We start from the raw sequence: 23,511 nt of genomic DNA, 5'->3' as shown, positions 1-23,511 counted from the left end.
ATGAGCAGATGGCAACTCTTTTTTTATCCCGAACATGTTATTGTTACCACGTCTGTTTTGTAGCGCTACATGGCAACTGTCTAGTGTTAGTAGGTGGCAACTCCTAAAGATACCACCATCGCCCACATGCCCGTCTCCTCTCCCACACATCAAAAGCTATCAGTTGCCACGTGTTTTGCAGAGTACATGGCAACTGCCCTAGCGCGCTTGTAAGCAGATGGCAACTCTCTTTTTACCGAAACATGTTTTTTGCCATGTTTTTTAGTGCTACATGGCAACTGTCCAGTGTTAGTAGGTGGCAACTCCTAAAGTTTTTCAAATCATGGTATCTGTAGTAGACCAGACCATACATGACAACAGCTGCAGTTGCCCAAAAATGGCATCCGACACTTGACCTAAGATGGCAACTGCAATTGAGCAACCATGGCAACTATAGTTCAGCAACATGGCAACTGCAGTTCAGCAACATGGCAACATGGCAACCGAAGAGGTCCGGACCATAGCAATCGCGACAGGACGCGTGGTTACTGACACGCGGGGCGTGTGGCTCGCAAGCGGGGAGGGGCGACGGCCGAGACGGGTCGTGCGGGCCGCGCGCTCGCTCGCCCGGACTGCTCGTGCGGGGGCGATCGCGCTGCACCGGACGTGTGGGCTGTGGCTGCGCGCGCCCGTACGCGGTCGTGCGTGCGGGGTCGTCTCCGTGCCACACAGGGCGTGCGGCATAACCACCCAATACACCACACGTATGGCAGTTATCGGCGTCCTAATTTTTGATTTGTCTAAAATACTGTGGCCTATCTACAGTATACGTACTTCCCTCGCTACCTAATGGTCGGGACGGCCGACAACTATTTTGATTCTTAAAATAGCCACAAGTTCCAAGGTATTTGTCGCACTCAATTTCAGACAGATGATGTTTCACATTCATATAGTAGTGCTGCATGGAACTTTGTGGCTATTTTAATTTTAATTCATTAATCAAAATAAATGTAGGTGAGCACCTACTCGTTGTCGATCCATATGATCAACGTGGGCAGATTTCCCCTGCAGACCACAGGCCCCATTTAGTAAGGACAGTAAATCTGTGGACTCTCATATATACTGCAAATATTAAGAAGTAATTTAAACTAGTAGAATGCCCGTGCGTTGTTACGGGCATTTAAAAAAAATTAATGGTCGTATATATAAACATAATGATCATGTTCTACTGAAAAAACATTTGAGGCTTATGGATATATGATATTCCTCATTACAATTAATATCACTAAATGTTTAGATCCATCAAACCATGGGTGAGTGCAAAAGTAAATGAATCTGAGTTGAGTGGAATAACGAACGATAAAATGAATGAACAAATGGTCATTTGCTGATTTAGAACAACATAAGTCAAAGATAAAGTGATATATAATTCAGTCTGCTCAAATGTACATAGCTGTTTGATATGGTGCAAAACAAAACAGAACAATCATGTTGGTGTTTCTACTAACTTTGATATGGCTCCAGTCCACTGAGCTACCTTTGTAGGAGAGAAAGACTTTCCAGGACAACTGTTTCTCCACCGGTAGCACATGTTTTGAGGGAATTTGAAAGTAATTCAGCTTGAAAACCCAAAAATGACATCGCCTTTTAATTAAGATAAACAATTGAGTTCTGTTTCTTGTCATTTTAGTCATGCAGTTTACATTTACATGTGTTTGCGTTGTACTGCAAGTAATATCAGTCGCCACAACTGAATTTTCTATTCTGTGTGTCTACAACAACATGAGAAATAAGAACATCTAAGATGACTGGAAACCAAAGACTACCTAAAGCTTGCACTCACTTAAGATTATTTGAGATCGGTTTCAGACACTACAATAGTCATGTATTTTTCAAGTTCAAATAAAATTGCAAGCAAAAACATGAGAGAATAGTATGTAATCTAAATTAAGTTGGCATCTGCTATTCAGAAACATGACTGCCTCGTTAGACACTAAGCGAATAGATTCTACCAGTTTATTTTTATGAAAGGAATAAGCATCCTCTTTCGAAGAAAGAAGGTCATGCCAACCTTTGGCATTCTTTCATCAGTATGATCTGCCCCATTGCTGCTTGCACGGTCTTGCACATCCTGTATGTATTAGAGTTCACTTTTGTTAGTTCATAGATGTATAGGAGACTTGTTGGAATCAAACGCATCAAATCAAGCTACCCCTAGTTACATTCAAGAGATCACTGCACTCAGAACTGCTAGGCTATAGACAATCTCTTCACCAAGTCTAAAGAAACAAAAGAACTAAGTTGATATGTCATGTTCGAGGGCTAGGCTACAGGCAATATTGTGCAACACTGGGACTTCGACGTCGGTGGGGTTGGGTCCAATATTATCTGTCTGTCAAGCTCGAAGTGGAGTTGGGTCCAATATACTCTCCGGTTAAAGGAGTGCACAACTCGAGCATGGAGATGAGGTAGTAGTCGACCCGTGCCTGCACTTCTCCGGTGAAGAATTGCTGCTTCGTCCCATCGTTGATGCACGTTCCAACCCCATCGGAGATTCTGGCCTCGCATAGGGTAGCTGGGAGCAGGCGTGCTGCAACTGGAACCGAAGAAGAAAGATGGTTGAACAGAGAGAATAGTCCACTACAACATCTTCTCTCATTTGCCTTTCTATACTCGAGAGGACCTACATTCACATTTTTCTTCATTAAGAACCAAAACAAAATGTGGCCATAAATAATGACTAAAATAATAACCAGCATTTGCAGCTCCAGATAAAATGCTTTTGATGATTTGATGCTGCATAAAACTTACTAACGGTAGCCTTTAATACATGCTTATGCAAATAAGGGGTGGAAGACATACGTTGCCATGGAACAATAAACTTAGATAGAAAGACATTATTTTGTAAACTTAATTATCATTCTTGATGTGTACATCCCATCGGTTCTTGATTGTGTTGTAATAATTATTACTTATACATTACTATTAGAAAAATCAAGTACTCCCAGTGTAGAAACAGGACAACTCGTACTCAAATTATAGCTGGAGATATACATCACCATGAGTCAATCCGAAAAACTCTGTTCTGAGGCTCCTAACAAAATCTTATATGAATTGACCGATATCACAATCTTGTCCTCATATGTTAAGTGTACCAAAATGGTACACCTGGTTTTGTAGGACACACCCCTCATGCACGGGCATTGTATATCATTGTCACGAGGAGTTCATATCTGCAGTAAACATGCATGCTCAATGTAGACTGCTCACTGAGACAATTGGTTCGGCTTCTATACACTCCACTTCATAAACTTTAAAATCAAAAATCCAAATAGATTGTTGCAGATATGTATGCTTTATTAGAAAGAAAAAAACTACCGTTTCTTTATGTTCCTATCTAAGCATTTGAAATAATACAGACTTCCTTGTTACCAGACTTAATACTCCATCAAACACCGTCCAACAAAATTAGCAATAAAATCCATCTCGGAAGCAGTGTAGCATCAAGAATCCCACGTCATTCTCTCAGAAAACCGCTCCCTGCGAATGCCACCATTAACCCCTATCCCTCCTTGTGAGCTATCAGACAGAAATTGCTATGCTGTGGCAATGTTATCAGCTAGAAAAATTGTCATGTTGCCATGTGTGCAAGGACTGCCATGTTGCAACATAGAAGAATTGTGGTGCTACCTATTCAGTAATTGTCATGATGTCAGAAGAGGATTGTCATGGTGCGGGGAAAAGGGAGAACTTCCATGCTACAAGGTAGAGATTTGTCCTCCCGCGGTATATAGAATTGCCATGCTACTAAAGATTTTTCCATGCTACAGTATATAGAATTGACATGGTGCAAGATAGGGATTTGCCATCCTGCTCCTAGAGAATTGTTGGTCCATTGTGAAAAGTTGTCATGTCATGTTTTTTAAAACAAAAATGGAGTTGCCATGCTATAAAAATATATAATTGCCATCTCTAAGAAACTACATACGCATAATTTGCCATGCTATGGCACTCGCAATGTGTAAAAACTTAAAAATGTGGAACTTGCCATGCTATAGCTGGCATGGTTGCCATATACAAAAGCCTAAAAAGTAGAATCTGGTGTGCTCTATATAACTACTTGTTCAAGATAAATAAAAATGAATAAAAACATGAAAAAAAATCAGGCTTTCACTCTGAGGGTGGTTCTGTAGCGAACCATTCAGTGATTCTCAGTCGTTCCCTTGGGAGGGTGGTGAGAGCAACACTTTGAGATTCGCGCACAGGATTCGACATACCTAAGAGCGTTCGCTCAAAATCGCTCGATATCTTATGTCATATCAGTAGCATTTAGGAAGAAAAATAGACAACATTTGAAGTTAAAAATTATACTGGAAGTGAGGATCTTCCTTTGGTATATGCATAGGAAGTCATATTTACTAAGGATATACTCCCTAGATGGAACTAGCTAGGGAGCTCAAACTATAGCTTTTTATAATCATGATGAGTCAATAGGCACTTTCTTCTATTGTCATTTTACAAGAGTTATCTGGCATATAGTTCCGGTGGCGTCCAACTTATACCCGCCCACGGAGAGTTCTAATATGCATGGTAATTGGTAGAGAAGGCTGCCCCGTAGTTAGAGGGTTTTAGTTCTAGTCAGAGCAGCAGCTTTTGTAGAAATAATATCACTTTTGACAAAAGGAATGGTCATATATATATCCACTCTGTTCATTCTCTATTCTTCAGTGAAGGGAGGGCCATGAGCTGGTTATGGTGGTGTGTTCGCAATTGGAGAAGGTGGTCACGGATCAGTTTATCCAACATAGATGACAGCATAATCTTCGCATGAAGGCATCATGAGTTTTTTATGTAGCATCTTGGGAGTTTTATTTCCTTGGTATCTCTGGAGACTTTTTTTCCGTATCCATTGGTGTCGCTTGTATCATTGTATGGTCTTTGTTGTACGTGTCCTGGTGCAAAAGACGAGACCTTGAAGGCTTTTATGCAATTTGTATTATCCAGGTATATTGCTAATAATCAATAGAAACTTCCATTTAGAAAGAATATGTAATACAAGGGGTAATTTGTTTTATTTAGCTACTCCTAATTGCTTTATTAGAGCATTGACAATTAATAATGACTAGGACAGATGCATTTAGTAGTGACAGTTTTGTTAAGCTATATAGTTCAAGCTTTTTACTCAAAAAAATATATATGGATTGCCAATAAAATGATGTTTTGTCTTGTTCTACCATTTAATATTGATTTGCTAAAATAAATTAAGCTTAGCTTAAGTGATCAACATGTTGTCTGCATTAAGTGTAGTCCTACTCAATTTGTTTGTGCTGGATCCTAACTTGCTAGAGTGCCACTTGCCTTACTCTTTTTACATAAATGTTTAGAGATAGCAAATATTTTATACCAAAGATTTTTTCTACCAATGCACATTTTTTAGTTAATTTACTAGTAGTTGGCCTTGTGTGGTGATAACTGGTACTTTGAATGATTTGGATGCAACTTCTGATTAGAGATATTTATATCTCGTGTTTATTGTCTTTATTTTATCGACAAAACCTCACTTGTATTAACTATTGACCCACGTACGTTGTCCTTCAAAATGAACCTTGCATTACTTCTGATCAGATGACTTTTCACTGTCGAACTTGAGTAGGGACATGTTACTCCAAAATTTCAGTCTACAGCACTGCCACACGTGTGGCACAATGGACACCCTATCACACAACTCATCCGGTCGTACTCAGGAGCCAGCCCACACGACCCTATGTGGGCGAACATTAAAACTGCCCACACGTTCGGGCACAGCTACGGCGGCCTACATGACCCTGTGTGGCAACTGCTCACCCTCACCTCATGAGCGCGAACACGTGTGTAATTAACTTTAGTTGCCATGTGTAATTAACTATAGTTGCCATGTCTAATTACAGTACTAGCTCCGTCCGGGTTTATTAGGCACAAAGACAGTTTTGGTAGGACCAACGCAATGCTGGAAAAACGTGCATGAGAATTACACACGCGTTTATTAGGCCTAAAGTTAATTACCCACCCTCCGACCCTGTGTTCTTCTGAAAAAAATGTTGTGTGCTTACGTGGCTCTCGACCCAGATGGCAACTGCTACAATATTCATGCAAATGAATCGAACAGCATCGACTGCATTTGAGCCATGCTGATAAACACATGTGGGCATTATTATATAGATTAAATTTTTAATTTACACGCTTGAGATAGACCAAGCACATGAATAGATTAAAACAGCATTGAACAATTTGATTTGTTATTTTTAGTATAATCAACTCCCTCCGCCCCACAATATAAGACGTTTTTGCAAGCTAACATAGCTTGCAAAAACATCTTATATTATGGGACGGAGAAGTAGTAGTTTTCTAACTACTCCCCCCATCGGGTTTAAAAGTCCCACACATATCCCTATATCGACAATTTGACTAATGTAATAAGAATTATATGTCACAAAAGTTATACCATTTGAAAATATAACATTTGAAGCTTCTAATAGTATATATTTTATGATAAATAATTCATGTTAGGTTGGTCCAATTATTGATCTAGCGATACGCATGGGCCTTTTAAACCAGAGTAGTAGGGCGTTGAGTTCTTTCCTATAGCTAGTTTTGTACAACGTATAGTTTACACGCTTGCGCTAAGTTAGGCATGTGAAGAGGTTAGAACAGCTTTTGACAATTTTGTTTGTTGTTGACTTTTTCCTGTAGATACTTTATCACAACGTATAGTTTATGAATTAAGCTTAGCATCATGCTGTTCAACAACTAGCTAGCAGATTACATGAAACTGTAATTCTTTATACTCCGTATTTCTTTTCTTTTTTTTGCGAAACATACTCCGTATTTCTTTACAGAGGGAGTACACAAGAACACAAGTAGTTAATGTTCAGCGCTTCATACACTCGCAGAAATCCTCATATATATAAGCACACATTATGTTAGTAGACAGTATATAAGCAAAATGTACTTCAGATTATGTACAAAAGTATGATGTGGTTGTGTTGTTTCAAAATTGGCATCAACCGCATATCCAATGTATTGCGTATTTACGGCAATATGCTAGTACTACAACCGTATTAATCGAGAAGCCATATGTAGCTAACCAAATTAGCCTAACGCACCCGTCTCTTTGCCTAGTTTAACTGTTGCAGAAATCCCCATAACCAGCTGCTTCCATGGAACGGACGAGCTAGACAGCCAACACATGCTGGGCGCAACACAAGGAACCAAACAACATATGTGCCTTCAACACGCAGCAGCATCAACGCGTGCATGCGACATTTCCACTACTGCTGTTGGACAACATATCGCCTAATTCCGCAAATTTTACAACGTATTTGCCGACAAAAAAACCCTGATATACCAACATTACAACCAACTATCGTTGCTGTATCATTTCTATTCTGCTACTCATCTCTGCCATATACAGAAGTACAGGTCATTCTTTTTTTTTTTTTGTTCATTTCATCTGATCGTGTCCACAAACACCTAGGCGGTCCCTGCTACTTCACTGCAGCAGGACGCGGAAGAGGCCCGGCTGTGCCTGCGTGTACTGAAGGCCGTGCTCCAGGAGATACTGCTCGATGGCGGCGGTCAACCTCGCAGGGGTACGGGGGTTAGAGATAATGATGGCCTGGAGCCGGCGGCCCGTGGAACGGGCGATCTTCCTCCGGTTGTTGAGTTCATTGTTCAGGACGTGCATAGCCTCACTTGCATGAAGACCACAAAGATCGATCGCGGGATTCTGCTCCTGGATGAGGCCTTGCAACTCTGGCATCTGGAATCTGGTGAAGGCAATCAAGAGAATATTAGCCAACAACAGAGCATCGTGGTTGATCCATTTGTGGGGTACTGGACTAGGATATAGTAGATGGGCAGTTACTGGCACTGATTTATTACTCCCTCTGTTCCTAAATATAAGCCTTTTTAGAGATTTTAATATGGACTACATACGGAGCAAAATGAGTGAATCTACACTCTAAAATACATCTATATACATCCGTATGTAGTTCGTATTGAAATCTCTAAAAGGCTTATATTTAGGAACGGAGGAAGTAATAATATTAAGCAGTAGCACTGACTGACTCAAAAGGAGGTATACAGGATACTCCATAATGGTACACAAAAGATCTGTCTGCTACTGTAGAATTTCAAGATCTTAAACTTGAAACTTCAATGCAAGCTACCCCTTGATGCTTCATTATGAATCAATAAAAGACACCCTTTATCGAAAGAAAAAAAAATGCAAGCTACCCATACAAGTTGAATTATAATATACAGAACATACTATTTTGAAAATATCTGAAAATTTTCTTATCCTATACATCATTCAAATAAAACAGGTAGGTTTTCAGATAATAATAATGCATGCAAACCAAGTATGTTTAAAGAAAATCTTCTATTGTTCATTCGGATAAAAAGCCCAAGCACTGCATGCTCACCAAGAAGAAAGCCTGGTGTGGCATTTAGAATTATGCAAAATTATAGACAGAACAATTTGTATGTGCAGACGTGTTCATTCTTACGCAAGATAACTGTCAGCGGATATCCACTGTTTGACCCAGCCCTCTGTATACACGACCTAGTCTTCCCCCCTCTCTGCGCACTAGGCGCACGATCTCCACCTGTGCACGACTGCACAACGGCTGTTCTCTGAAACTGTATATATGCAGAGCTAATGGATCGGCATGCACTGTGGTGTATTGCCTTCTCACATTCCCTACTCACATGGTATCAGATGCGCTCTATCTCCTGAGCCTGTAACTCCTCTTCCGCTGCCCTTCTGCACCGCACTCCTCTCGCCATGGCCGCACCTCCCCCTCCCCCTCCCCCTCCGGTCAGCCATGGACCGACCACCCCCCTTCGGGCCCCAGCCACCTCCACCCCCCTGCTCACCCCGTCCGCACTGGCCAACTCCACGCGCGGCGGCGCCCTCTTCCCTCGTGAGCCTGACAGCACCCCATCTGCTGCGATGGCCGCCCTTGCATCTCCTCTGGCCGGGATCTTCATCAACCAACATGTCCCGCTTGTGCTCACCCTGACGCCGCCAAACTACACCCAGTGGCGCACCCTCTTTGAGGTTATGTTCGCCAAGAGCGGCGTCACCGACCACATCGTCGACCCACCTCACGCGGCGGCGCCGTACTGGCTCCAAGACGACGCACACATTGTGTCATGGCTGTACAACCGGGTCAGCCCGGAAATCTTCGGCCTTGTTCATCAACGGAACGCCACCGCTGCACAGCTCTGGGCCTCCATCGCCACCCTGTTCCTGGAGAACGCCGAGCATCAGGCCGTCTTCCTCGCTACGGAGTTCCGCCGGATCGAGCAGGGGTCCTCCTCTGTCATTGCCTACTTCGCCCGTCTGAAAGACTGTGCTGACCGCCTGGCTGACCTCGGCGAGCCCGTGACTGACCGGGACCAGGTACTCAACATGTTTCGTGGTCTCGCTCCTCGTCTTCACTACGCCATCCCGATTCTCACCATGCAGCGGCCGCTTCCCACCTTCCTTGCTTGCCGCGCCTTTCTGCTTCTGGAGGAGAGCCGTCACGCTGCACAAGGCGCCGGCTCCACCGACATGGCCCTCCACGCCGCGCGCTCGCCAGCCTCTGGTGGCTCGGGTGGCAGCAGCTCCGGCGGGGGCGGCCGCTCCAACAACAACAACAGCGGCGGCCGCCGCTACAAGGGCAAGGGCAAGGCCCCTGCCAACTACGGCGGGGGCAGCGGCGGCAACTCCGGCGGGGGCTCCTACCACAACACCTCGTCGTCGCGCCCTCCTACGCCATCCTCGGCGCCCTGGACCGGCATGGTTCATGCCTGGGCGATGCCATGGCGTCCCCATGCCCCGGGCTCTGGCATCCTGGGTGCGCGTCCCGGCGCGCCTTCTCCGTTCGCGGGTACCGCGGCCCACTACCCGACGGCGCCGCCCTACGGCTCCCCTGCACCCTACGCGTCGGCGCCACCCTACAACGCGCCTGCCGCGCCGTCGTGGGACCAGACGGCCCTCATCCATGCCTTAAACAGCATGGCCATGCAGCAGCCCGCCCCGCCGACCCCCGCTGGCGGCGAGTGGTACCTCGACACAGGCGCGACATCACACATGGCCTCGTCCTCAGGTATGCTCGCATCCTCTCACCCCACTGCTCTCTCCCACATAGTTTTTGGCGACGGATCGTCCTTGCCTGTCACACACTCCGGCCACCAACTCCTCCCCACTACATCTTCTCCACTCTCCCTCCGAAATGTTCTTGTCTGCCCAAACATAATCAAAAATCTCATCTCTGTTAAAACCCTCGCTCGCGATAATCCCGTTAATGTTGAGTTTGATGACCTCGGTTTTTCTGTCAAGGAACGGCGCACAAAGAAGGTGATCCTCCGATGTGATGACGACGGCGAGCTCTACTCCGTCACCACACCTCCCACGCACCACAGCCTTGTCGCCGCCACCGTGGATCTCTGGCACCAACGTCTCGGTCACCCGGGGCACGATGCCTTGGCGACCACTCTGCGGCAAGCATCGCCTTCTACAGTCGCTGCACCTGCCCACACCTGCCATGCCTGTCAATTAGGGAAAAACACCAGACTACCGTTTACAGTTTCGCAACATGTATCCTACTTTCCTTTTCAGCTCGTTCATTGTGATGTGTGGACCTCGCCTGTACAAAGCTTATCTGGATACAAATACTACCTAGTTGTGCTCGATGATTATAGTCACTTTGTCTGGACATTCCCTCTTCGTGCTAAATCTAAAGTTCTCCCCACCTTACTCACCTTTCAAACCCTCGTCTCTCGCCACTTTAACCTAAACATTCTAACACTTCAAACAGATAATGGGCGCGAATTCGACAACCACTCCAGCCGCGAGTTCTTCTCCACACACGGCATTGCTCTACGCATGTCGTGTCCTTACACCAGCCCACAAAATGGCCGCGCCGAGCGTATCTTACGAACCCTAAACGACACTGTCCGTAGCCTCCTAATCCACGCCTCCATGCCATTTTCCTTCTGGGTAGAAGCACTAAACACTGCCACCTTCGTTCTCAACAGACGCCCGTGTCGCCCGCGCCACAATCTCACTCCGTTCTACCTGCTCTACGGTGCCCACCCAGACTACACAAACATGCGCATGTTTGGATGCCTATGCTACCCTAACACCACAGCCACTGCTGCTCATAAGCTCGCTCCCCGATCGGCACCATGTGTTTTTCTCGGCTACTCGCCGGACCATAAAGGGTACCGTTGCTACAACCGATCGACCGGTCGAGTTCTTACTTCACGGCACGTCTTCTTCGACGAGAGCTCTTTCCCCTACCGCACCCCTGAACCCACACCACCTGTGTCGGCTGCTGATGATGACAACTACCAGTCACCGAGTTCCCTAGATCGTCGGGCCGTGCGTCGTGCCTCACCAGCCACCAGTGTGGCCTCGACCAACCCCCCTGCGCCCTCGACGCCTCCGTGCCAGTCACCACCAGCACTCCACCCCTGCCGATCACCCACCCCATCTACCTCCCCGCACACACCTCCGAGCAACGACAACCCCTCGCCAACCCCGTCACCCCCTCCGACTCCCGCCAAACCCACGCAATCCCACGCGCCCCCCGTGCCCACACACCGCATGGTCACCCGTGGTATGAACGGCATCTTCCAGCCCAACCCCAAGTATGCACTCCAAGCTCACGCAACCACCATTTCCCCCATACCCAAATCCGTGCGCACGGCATTGCGCGATCCGTTTTGGCTAACAGCTATGCAGGAGGAGTACAGGGCGTTGATGGCGAACAACACATGGACGCTAGTGCCTCGCCCACCCGGTGCCAACATTGTCACTGGGAAGTGGCTGTTCCGGCACAAGCTCAAGGCCGATGGCTCCCTGGAACGATACAAAGCCAGGTGGGTGGTCCGCGGCTTCTCACAACGACCGGGCGTGGACTTTGACGAAACCTTCAGCCCTGTCGTCAAGTCTGCTACCGTTCGTGCCGTGCTCGCCATTGCCGCGTCGCGAGACTGGCCCGTCCATCAAATGGACGTGAATAATGCCTTACTTCACGGGCAGCTGGCCGAGCGCGTCTACTGTCAACAACCTGCCGGCTTCGTCGACCACGACCACCCCACCTTCGTCTGCCTCCTCGACAAGTCTCTGTACGGCCTCAAGCAGGCTCCCCGTGCCTGGTTCGACCGGTTCGCCGCGTTCCTGCGCACGGTCGGCTTCACGGCGGCGCGCTCCGACCCGTCGTTGTTCGTGTACCACTCCGATGGCGGCATGGCGTACCTCCTCCTGTACGTCGACGACATCGTGCTCACTGCTTCGTCGCGCTGTCTTCTACAACACATCCAGCAGCGCCTCTTCTCCGAGTTCTCGATGAAGGACCTCGGTCCGCTCCACTACTTCCTCGGCATCAGCGTCACGCGCAGCAGCTCTGGCTTCTTCCTGTCGCAGCGCAAATACGCGGAGGAGCTCCTGGACCGCGCCAACATGACCACGTGCAAGGCCTCGCCGACGCCCGTGGACACTCGTGCCAAGCTGTCCGCATCCGATGGCTCTCCTGTTGCAGATTGCTCGGAGTACAGAAGCCTGGTCGGGGCTCTCCAGTACCTCACCATGACTCGCCCCGACCTCGCCTATGCTGTCCAGCAAGCATGCCTACATATGCATGATCCGCGGGACCAGCACTTGGCGCTCGTCAAGCGCATACTGCGGTACCTGCGGGGGACGACGACGCACGGTCTACACCTACATCGCTCGCAGGCCCTCGACCTCGTCGCCTATTCGGACGCCAACTGGGCCGGTTGCCCGGACACGCGACGCTCCACCTCCGGCTACGCCGTCTTCCTCGGCGATGCTCTGATCTCTTGGTCCTCAAAGCGTCAAGCCACGGTGTCCAGATCGAGTGCGGAGGCCGAATATCGTGTTGTCGCCAACGTGGTTGCCGAGTGTTGCTGGCTCAGGCAACTTCTGGGAGAGCTGCGCGTCGACGTCCCCAAGGCCACGGTCGTGTACTGTGACAACATCTCCAGTGTCTACATGGCGGCCAACCCTGTCCATCACCGGCGTACCAAGCACATCGAACTCGACATACATTTTGTTCGGGAGAAGGTGGCACTTGGCGAGCTTCGCGTTCTACACGTCCCAACCACGCAGGAGTTCGCCGACGTGATGACAAAGGGGCTACCTACAGCCGCATTTGAAGAATTTCGGTCCAGCTTGTGCATCCGGCCACCGGACGCTCAACCTGCGGCGGGGTGTCAGCGGATATCCACTGGTTGACCCAGCCCTCTGTATACACGACCTAGTCTTCCCCCCTCTCTGCGCACTAGGCGCACGATCTCCACCTGTGCACGACTGCACAACGGCTGTTCTCTGAAACTGTATATATGCAGAGCTAATGGATCGGCATGCACTGTGGTGTATTGCCTTCTCACATTCCCTACTCACAATAACATTATCAGAACATATATAAATGTAAGATGGAGGAAATTAATGCTGACCTCTGTTGATATATATTTTCTCTAGCCTTCTCCTGAGCTAATCTGCTTTGGATAGAGTACAGCTCCTTAATATTTAGTTCCTTTGCTAAAGGATTGCCACTAGTTAGAAAAGCTTGCCTATCCTGCTAAAAGAATTTAGTGGACGGCAGCACTGTGAGCAAACATAACCACAAGTTGGGAAAACAGTGCTCGCAATACAAGAGATATTTTGAGAGGCTGCTATGAAGTGGTGTAAAAATCAGCACCAAAATCAGAGTATTTAAGATTCTGTGCAGTCCTTGAATACCAACAGCAAACATAAAATGAAATGTTCATAGGAAATTAGTCCATATAGCGTAGCTCCAGATCATACTAACAAGAACTCTCTTACTGTCAAATATTAGTTGACAATGAGATGTAATTTTACTGGCAGTGAGTTCATTTTAAAAGCCATGAACAACTATACTTTCCAGGTCTAGGTCCCTGGAATTGTTACTACTCCCTCTGTTCCTAAATATTTGTCTTTCTAGATATTTCAACAAATGACTACATACGGAGCAAAATGAGTGAATCTACTCTCTAAAATATGTCTATATACAACCGTATGTGGTAGTCCATTTGAAATCTCTAAAAAGACAAATACTCCCTCCATTCCACAATGTAGTGCGCCCGCGCTTCCCGAGATCCAAGTTTGACCGTAAATTTAACCAACGAGACCGACTGCGGCGGGAGAGCACCCGCCGCAGTCGGTCTCGTTGGTTAAATTTACGGTCAAACTTGGATCTCGGGAAGCGCGGGCGCACTACATTGTGGAATGGAGGGAGTATTTGGGAACGGAGGGAGTACATGGTAAGTGATGACCACCACCTCATACAGCAGTAGAATAAAAGATGCTACTAAAAATATGGTAGTAATTAAATTATGTGTATTATCACAAGTATACAATGGCTACTTTCACTAACATAGAAATTACCATATATACTCTCTTGTGGATTAAAAAGACTATGCTACGGAAAATATCATTCACAATAATTATGGCTCAATTCCAACAATCTGGTTCCTCAGAGTAGTATATCTACCTGTTCAAGAAGTGCTTGTCTTAGACTTGCAAAATCATGAACTTCATCCTTTTCCAAAAACATGTTAGCTGTCATAAGAAAATTCAAACAATAAGGCAACTAGGCATCCGTGCTGCCACAGGTTCAAGGAAAAAACATGTATCATAATTCAAGAACACTACCCGTAGCATCTGTGTCGAGCCAAGTTGGTCCCGTTTGAACTCCAGCAATGTTTTGCAGTGTGTTGTTTGAGATCATATCATGATTACCGTTGTATGAGCCAGCCAACAGATGAGAGCCTCTGCTTGAACCAAGACTAGTAACAGGCAAATTAGTTGTCTTGTACCTCCCCCTCGGAGAATCTAGGGATAAACGTTCCCTGCCAGCTGAAGGTGAAATTATATCATCTGTGAGTATGGCTGAATGAGATCTGTATGGACTGTTCGGCAGACCAAAAGCCTCTTTGTTATAGTTGGCAAGACCATTTTGAGCATATGATACTGGTGATGGGGGACTTGAATGTCCAAATGACAGTGACCTGAGATTCTGATTGAGTCGTCCATCAACTTTATTCTGCTATTGAACATATAGTGGTATTAAACAAGTGTTTCAAGTAGATTTCATGCAGGTAAACCATAGACTGTAGCTATTGCCATCAAATATTCCGAAGTAACCAATAAAAGAATAATCAGAAAATATGGCATATCCAGTTTTGTTAACCCACAGGCAGATCAGATACTTTGTGGATAACACACATTTGACCACAAAACGGGCAAGTGAGGTCACAAAGTATATTTGTTAACTAAGGTGGTTGGAGTGAATAAAATAGCAGATTTTATCAGGAGATTGACCTCATAAGAAAACAATTAAACTATGTTCCGTACATTCTAACGTATACACTTAACTTGATTGGTTTGAACTAATAGAGCGTGTACCTGAAACGGAGAATTAACACCGCTATATAGTTATTGATACAAAATAGGAGTTATAAGTTCTATAATGGAATGGCTCCACAGATAATCAGAGTGATCTGTCATAATCACTGTAAATACAAGTCATCCTAGTTTGTGGGCTTCATAGGAAGTCCAACGAAATGCAAGTAATCCTATGAGACCCACCACAACATGTTTCGTGAGACTGATGCATCAATTGCACAGTAGTGTATTTACCACAGATAAATAGCTGTCTAACAACATGATATTTTCTTTTTTATCAGTGGCTTGCAGTCTTGTACACCAAGTGAAAGTACCTATTAATTGTTGCAACTGAGAACATACGAATTCACCAAGTTTTACATTGCGTTCATATCATTACTCAAATAACTCATACAATACGTAGTCTCACAATATATACTCATACTCGTTTTATATATAGCTCAGTGCGGATAACATGGCAGACTAGTTTCTGTTGTAAGACGGTGTTTAGTTGCTTGCCACAATTTACCACACATGAGTTAGGCATGTTTGACTTTCTTAGGCCAGTGTTTGGACCTTTTCCAAACTTGTAGCACACTACACCATTACAGCACTGCCATAAATATAATTTCTTGCCAAATCTTGCCACTGGCAGGAGTGGCTAACAGATGGCCATGACACAGATCGTCGGTCGCCAAACAATTTGCATAAAAATTTGGCAACAGAGAAACCAATAAGGTCAGAGACACATGAGATCCCTATTGCTTGTAATCCATTACAACATCAAATTGAATATGCATTACTGACTAGGGAGTGAAAGTCCTAGGCTCCTAGCTGTAGAAACCAAAGGTCGAGTGATCTTGCTAAAAGTTCCATGTTTTTTTATAACAGACATCTTAGCTGGTATTAAACCTCTGCATGGTTGATGTAAACTGTAAAACTATACACTGCATGTACCTCATGACCATTTTTAAAACATATCAAGACTTTTGCTGCTCTAACATATGAGAAACACACCAGTTAGCTTACAGATGTGAAAATAGGGACCTGGTTAGTGCCATATCATTTTGTTTTTCTTTTATGGTGGTTGTGTACCTAGGCTTAGGGACAGTTGGAGCCTCGGAAGATTGTAATTTCAAAACAATTTGAGATGTATAGGATGATGCATTAATGAAGACAGACCTCCAGCTGAGTCATGATGTCCATACTTGACCTAAAGCTACGCCGGTTTCTGTAATAAGCATCAGACTGCAGTGGGGATCCTGAAATTGCAAGGGGAAAGATTAGGGTTAACAGAACCGCCTTCAGTATAGAATATTACACTCATCAAATCAACGTACCAATGCTAGAATCTCCATTGTAGTGACTAGCATCCCTTCTGTTTGTACCATATTGTCCACCGTTTCTTACTGTCTTTACCCATGGAGCAGCAGTTGGACTCATAGTACTTGCAGTGGGACTCATAATAGTAGCTTGCGGCTGTTCTTGGCCAGGAAATTCAAACTTCCCTCGTGTACTTAGCGTGTCCCTAACAAATGGAGAAGCATGGTGCTGCATTCTTGATGTCTGGTTTGGAGAAAATAGTGAAGCACCAAAGCCATCATTCACTGACAAGCCCGTGAGTGAAAGACTGTCAGGTCCAGGAGTCTCATCTTGGCCAAGAACGTTGAAATCAGGAGTGATATCATCTGGAAGCTGTTGTTGCCAATACCGATGTGCTTCTTCATCAGGGTTGCTTGGTACAGACTCTGGTTGGTCTGCGCTGATTTCCTTGGAGGACTCTGAGACAGGAATCTTGGTTGTGTCCGATCTGTTTGAAGCATCACTCACAGATCTAAGGCATGAAGGAACAAATTCTACCGCATTAGGATTTAACGAAGTCGTCCTGTTTATCAAACTTATTTTCCTTTCTTCAATGGACATCTTGCTAATGAGCAGATGCAGCAATTCTGCAGATTCAGAATTTGACACAAGTGTCTCGGGAGATTCTTCTAGTCCTATCAGATAGAATCGTGAAAGGTAGAGTTAGATTTGAGACAACGCAAAATTAACAAAGACACAAAGTGTTTTGGAAGAAATACAAAATGGTCTTAAGGGCCACAATTATGTGGAACTCAAAACGTATCCACCAAATCACGATGAAGAAACCTCAGGGTACCAACTTCTGTGAGTGTGGTTTGCACCCACATAAAAAATGCATTGCACATATACACAACACAATATCTGTGGTCTTTCTAATTAGATATCTCAGTTCAACTGGATAGATGAAGATGGGCTGGTATTCGTATAAAATATGGAAGTCAACATGGAAATCAGACTGTTCTACGAAGTACAATTGGTACGCTTTCTAGTATCGACTGAGGATAATAAGTTACGAAACATTTATGACATATCAAACTCTGCCATGTGAGGCTGCAAATGGTTAGCAAAATCAAACAATCAGAACTTAAACAAAATAACTATCCAATAAGCTGTAAATCCAACATAACAAGCAAAATGCACGGACAGGGACTGAGACGTGTACAAAAAGCTCTATTTAACATAGAAATTGGCTCCTTCCCCTTTTACTGTGGACAAAAAATGGAAATGCTTGCCTGTGAACAATTCTTAGAAGTTCACACCCTGAGACAACAAAGCAGACACACCAAGGTTCCACTTGAGAACAAGCAAAAGGGAGCAAAACAACAGACTCGCTGCCAGCAAAGAGAAACTAAGCTACTGAGCTAAGCATCTCAAACCATTCCTAGTCACTCCGCAATGGATTTCATAATATGCATGGAGAAAGAACAAAATGCACACATTTAATACTTTTGGAAACAGAAGTACGAGGGCACAGAAGCATTTCTCGTGAGGGGTTAAATTACGAGCAACAAGTCCAGTAAAAGGAAAAGGCTGACAATTATAATCACCAAATAGCTGCAAACATTTCTAACCATAAGGCAGATGATAATAAGCAGGATACTTGACGAATCGCAATAGAAAAACAATGAAACATCCACAACCAGAAACCAGTGGGATTCCCCACCACCGTCGCATCCAGAAGCATCTAGATATAAGCAATAAAAGGCTTAGGACATGAACTGATTCAGTTCCAACCCGCAGCTCATCGATCCCCATCGAACTGATGCGGTGCATCCATTAGGAAATCGAAGCAAGCGGGTAACAACTAACAACAGGAAGTCGAGCGTAACAGCAAGCACTGAAGCAACTAAATTCAGCAGGCTTTAATCCGCAAGCGGACTGTACCACACGCACGCACGCACACCTACCGAATCCAATCCAATCATTATAATACCCAGCTCGCGGCAGCTTAAAAAAAACCTACACGGACACTTAACAGCTTGAAAACGAACGAAATCGAGCGCCGAAACAGCTGAATTCAGCAGCTCCGTCACTGAGCCCACAAAACCCCACGCGCGAATCGAGCACTCGAAGCGCAGGTCAATGCAATCGACGAGCATCCGGAAGGATCTAGCAGCGCCGGGGGGGGGCCTCAGCTCCGACGAGATCGACGGAACTGGCGGCGCGCGGCGGAGGCCCGGCCCGTGACGTACGTACGTGCAGACACGCGACGGCGGTCGTCGTCCATCCACCCCCCGCGTGCTAATTAAGCTGCGCCGGCACCCAAAACCACCCCGGCGACGCGGCGCGCGCCCGCGGCTGCCGTAATTGCTGGAGGCTCCGACGAATCCAGAAGCTTCCAGAAGGATTGGAGATCTCACCTTCGCTCGCCTCCCCTTGCTTCCCCGCCTCCTCCTTCTTCCTCTCGCCCTCGCAATAATTTTGCAGTGATTTTTTTTCCGGCCCTCTCTCCCTATCACTCTTGTTCGCTGTGTTGACTCGCAGCCTTATATTATTCGGGGACGCGATAATATCCCACGGGCGCGCCCCGGCCCTCCGATCCGCCTGCGGGCGCGCATCGGGCCGTCCGTCGCCCCCGCGGCCGCAGATCGAGCGCGCCTCCGGAGCCACCGAGCCGGGTCTGGGTGAGGCGCGGGGCCCGCGCGAGGAATGGCGTCTGCTGTGCCGTGTCTGTTTGTCCCGTGAGGGGAGCCGCGGGCCCGGCCGCCGATTTGACGTGTCCGGGGTTGGTAGCGGGCGTGTGCCGCTGGGTGGTGGGGCCGGGTGGCCGGGCGGCCCGCGTGTCAGCCTGTCGGAAAAGTTGCGTGCGGGATGGTGTGGTGGCCCTTTGTATTTATTTTTTCTGGTTGGAGTCGCGTCACGTCCCCCTGGAGGTGCGAGGGGGCGAACAGTGTACGCATTTTTCGTACCGAATGATTGTGGGTTGCATGGGATCCTGTGGCTGTGCACGTCTCGTAGGCCAGCACAAACAGACAGGAGCTATTGCGATGCGGTTTTGTATTTCGAGGTTTTGTATTTTGATCAGCAAATCAAGCGGCGTATGTGCTAGCTAATTTTAGTTATTGTAATAAACTTTCTTCTAGTTGGACTGATGAGCCTCCAGATTATCTGATGAGCAAGCTCATAGACGATGTATCTTTATGCATTAATCAATAAAGCTAGCCATGATGCCTTCTCAAAAAAAGGTATAAACTATTTTTTTCTCCACGAAATGGCGGATTTTATTGGCTCAAAATGGATCACAAACATCATGAACACACATCCAGCCTCTCCGTAGATAGAATGCACACAGTCAACACCAACGCACACCTAAACACGCTGGCAAATAGATAAGACCAAATCTATGCCTTAGCGTGAGAAAAAAATTGAAGCGATCAATTCCGCGATCGCCAAACTATAGTTATGCTCATATCCGCATCAACCCTCTCATGACACCACAAGAACATCGAACTTACTTCAACAGCAACGCCTTCAGAAAAGAATGTGACGATTATGCGTCGTCATCACCAAATCCAATCAGTAAAGGTCAAAATCTAGGGTTTCACATCGAAGAACCAGACCGAGCATATCCGAGCAATGCCTTCAACAAGGTGACACCGAAAAAACATCGGCATTGTCAGATACTTATAACCAACATGGGTCAGACCTAGGTTTTCATCTCGGATCTCGCCGAAGTTAATCAAGTGTTGTCGCCACCACTTTTTCACGATTCCAACAGCTACATGCGCTAGCATAGAAAACTAAGCGATGCTGCTACACAATCATACCCTCTGCGTCAAGCCATTGTTCGTAGATTGCATCACACCGATGAAGGAAACTACCACATCCGAAGAGAGGAAACCTCTCGAAAATCTTTCGATGGCAACCCCAATTCACAGCGGTGCCGTCGACGTAGTCCGGAGTGGTCAGCTTTGCCTCTTCGATTCAAAGGACTTTTATAGGGGCTTTGAAGGATTAGAATCTTTATAAAAATGTCCCTACGTTGGTCGTTTCATTTGTAGGATTGAATCATATAGGATTTTTTTTGCTAATAATTTTTTATACTACATTTCATAGAAATCTAATATCCACTCCAACCTCTTAGATAAAATCCTTTCTTTTTTCTGTGATGCAATTAAGCAAACTCAAATTCTATAGGATTTCAATGGAATGACTACCAATTTTTTTTATGTTTCCATGTTGTTACGATCCTGCAAATCGATGATTCTTCAAGAAACAGGGACAAAGAGTGGAGGGAGGAGGGACGAGGAGGGGGCTCAAAGGCTAGAACCTCCTAATCGTCCCCCCTCAATGGATCAGAGCGCTTATAGCACAAGTAATAGCCACAAGGATATACGCAAGTAATCCGTAGTTCGGCCAGTCAGCAATGAGGCCTAATCTAATTCGGAAGTGCTCTGCACATGATGGTCTATGAACCATTCAGGGACGATGCATACTTCCAATAGCGGTCTCCCGTCAAAAAAAAATACTTCCAATAGCGGTGATTAGTGATATGATGCAATATAATGGTTGATTTGCACATCGTGTGCAGATCGGACAGAAAATTATTGCCCTTTATAGCAGTGTTCAATCTAATTCCTACATCTTATAGGCTTCCGTATGCATCAAGCCCACCAACCAAAAGGCACTCATTAGGCCATCATGGAAGGGTTTTTTCCTTTAGCATCCCCATCGTGGAAGGTTTACCTCGTTTAGTTTCTCCTTGTTGCCCACGACCTAGCGAAATCACTAATTAAGTGATACTCTTTGTAAAGATCACCCACATCTTCTCACATGTTGGCAAGTGATGCACTGCATACGCGTCACTAGTCATAACCTGAAAGTTTTTCTTTTTTATGTATTCATTTATTCAAAACGTTTTATCCCTTGAACCGTGCATCCAGATCCTGAACCGTTTTTACTGCTAGATTTCTCGCGTCGAGATCTTGCAAATTAGATCTGATGTTAATAGGTTTGATGAACTTTTTTTAATGAAAAACCCGGAACCAAAAGCACTTCTTTTTCAAATTTTTCTCTTTTCGAGAATCACATTTGTGCTTCTCATGGAAGCAAATCCATGCCTTCACGAGAAGCAATTTATGCTTCTCGTGGAAACAAAAAATATGTTTTTTCCTTTTTCGAGTGGCATAGTTGTGCTTTTCGTGTAAGCAAATCCACGAAAAGCAAACATTTGAATTTCATGGAAGCAAACAAGAACACGTCTTTTGTTCTTTTTCGAGGAGGCACAACTGTGCTTACCGTGGAAGCACAAAAAACACATTTTTTTCTTTCTTTCCGAGAGGCACAATTGTTTTTCTCACGGAAGCAAATGTGTGCCTCTCGTGGAAGAAAAAAACAGGGTTTTTTTTTCTTTTCGAGAGGCACAATTATCCTTCTTGCGGAAGCAAATTTGTGCCTCCACAAGAAACAAATCTGTGCTTCTCATGAAAGCACAAAATATAGTTTTTCACGCAAAAAAAATCATGTTTTCTCCAAAACCTAGGGAAAATCGGGCGAAAACCGAAAAGCCCAAAAAAACATCTAAACCTCGAAAATGCATACAGAAAAATAAAAAAACCACAAGGGAAGGCCCAACATGCGATTGTTGGAAATATGCCCTAGAGGCAATACTATTGAATTATTATATTTCCATGTTCATATATTTCATGCTATAATTGCTATGATCTAGGATTATGCAACTCAGTGGAAAACTCATATGCACACATGAAATGATAAACAGATAAAATAAAGGTTCCTAGTCTCGCCTCTAAGGCTAGCTCAAGTGTTGTTGGTGATCATGTTTTCAGATCTTAGGATATCATTAAGTGTAACGATAGTCCTAAAACAACATTGAGATTATGACGTTGGAAGAACGATCATATTGAATCGACCAGAACTTGTTTGTTATGAATTGAGATAATATCATCTGTAATCAATTGTAATAACACGGAGTGTTAACGTGTGATTTTTCTCCTTAGACCATGATAGTATCGTAGTCACTTCTTACCGTACAATGGACTTTGGGGTTGCTCAAATGTCACCTGTAACACGGTGATCATCACGACAACTTACATGCTCATCGGAAAGTTTGACAAGGGACTAGATAGCCCGAGAGTGGGATTTGCTCCTCCGACGATGGAGAGATATTCTTAGGGCCCTCTCGATGTGACGGCATCCACCATCGTTGGCCAGACATAGGTGACTTTGTGATACGTCTCCAACGTATCTATAATTGTTTATTGTTCCATGCTATTATCAATCTTGAATGTTTTATATGTAATTACAAGCAATATATATCATTTTTTGGGACTAACCTATTAACTTAGTGTCCAGTGCCAGTTGCTATTTTTTGCCTGTTTTTGGTTTCCAGAATATCAGTATCAAACGAAGTTCAAATGCCACAAAAAAAATTGGAGATTTTTTTCTGGATAAAAGAGACCCTATAAGCTTTGGGAGAGGGCCAGAAGATGAAGGGGGAGCCCACGAGGCAGGAGGGCGCGCCCTGGTGGCTCGTGGGGCCCGTGTTCACCTAATTCCGCCTTTATAAATTCTCTAAAATCGGGAAACCAACAGAGTGAAGGAAATATGCCCTAGAGGCAATAAAGTTGTTATTTATATTTCCTTATATCATGATAAATGTTTATTATTCATGCTAGAATTGTATTAACCGGAAACTTAGTACATGTGTGAATACATAGACAAACAGAGTGTCATTAGTATGCCTCTACTTG

General features: G+C 45.2%; 1 protein-coding gene across 4 annotated transcripts; it reads right to left on the bottom strand.

The window, feature by feature from the left end:
• Window positions 1-7,240: 7,240 nt before the first annotated feature.
• LOC109738116 (polyadenylate-binding protein-interacting protein 7) lies at window positions 7,241-19,440 on the bottom strand. Of its 4 annotated transcripts, none has more exons than XM_020297208.3 (7): window positions 19,162-19,440; window positions 16,780-17,436; window positions 16,622-16,701; window positions 14,708-15,101; window positions 14,547-14,614; window positions 13,489-13,613; window positions 7,241-7,784 (listed from the first exon to the last, which is right to left on the bottom strand). In XM_020297208.3, the coding sequence occupies exons 2-7, from the start codon at window positions 17,360-17,362 to the stop codon at window positions 7,508-7,510; spliced, it is 1,527 nt and encodes a 508-aa protein (XP_020152797.1). In that variant the 5' UTR covers window positions 17,363-17,436; window positions 19,162-19,440; the 3' UTR covers window positions 7,241-7,507. The 4 variants fall into 4 exon arrangements, with proteins under 4 accessions (XP_020152797.1, XP_020152799.1, XP_020152798.1 ...); XM_020297210.3 differs by having other exon boundaries at window positions 13,489-13,610; XM_020297209.4 differs by having other exon boundaries at window positions 14,708-15,098.
• Window positions 19,441-23,511: the final 4,071 nt, after the last annotated feature.

This window comes from Aegilops tauschii, chromosome 4 (genome assembly GCF_002575655.3).
Source record: "Aegilops tauschii subsp. strangulata cultivar AL8/78 chromosome 4, Aet v6.0, whole genome shotgun sequence".
Classification (NCBI taxonomy): domain Eukaryota; kingdom Viridiplantae; phylum Streptophyta; class Magnoliopsida; order Poales; family Poaceae; genus Aegilops; species Aegilops tauschii.
Note: the sequence above shows the minus strand (reverse complement) of the source record. Positions and strands in the feature narration are given on the sequence as shown.

Bases quoted from the DNA above. Each gene is read 5' to 3' on its own strand.
- LOC109738116 (XM_020297208.3), bottom strand. From the start codon at position 17,362: ATGTCCATTGAAGAAAGGAAAATAAGTTTGATAAACAGGACGACTTCG. The intron at 16,702-16,779 runs GTACGTTGATTT...TTGCAATTTCAG, and splicing joins CAATGGAGATTCTAGCATTG to GATCCCCACTGCAGTCTGAT. The intron at 14,615-14,707 runs GTAGTGTTCTTG...TTCTTATGACAG, and splicing joins GCTCGACACAGATGCTACGG to CTAACATGTTTTTGGAAAAG.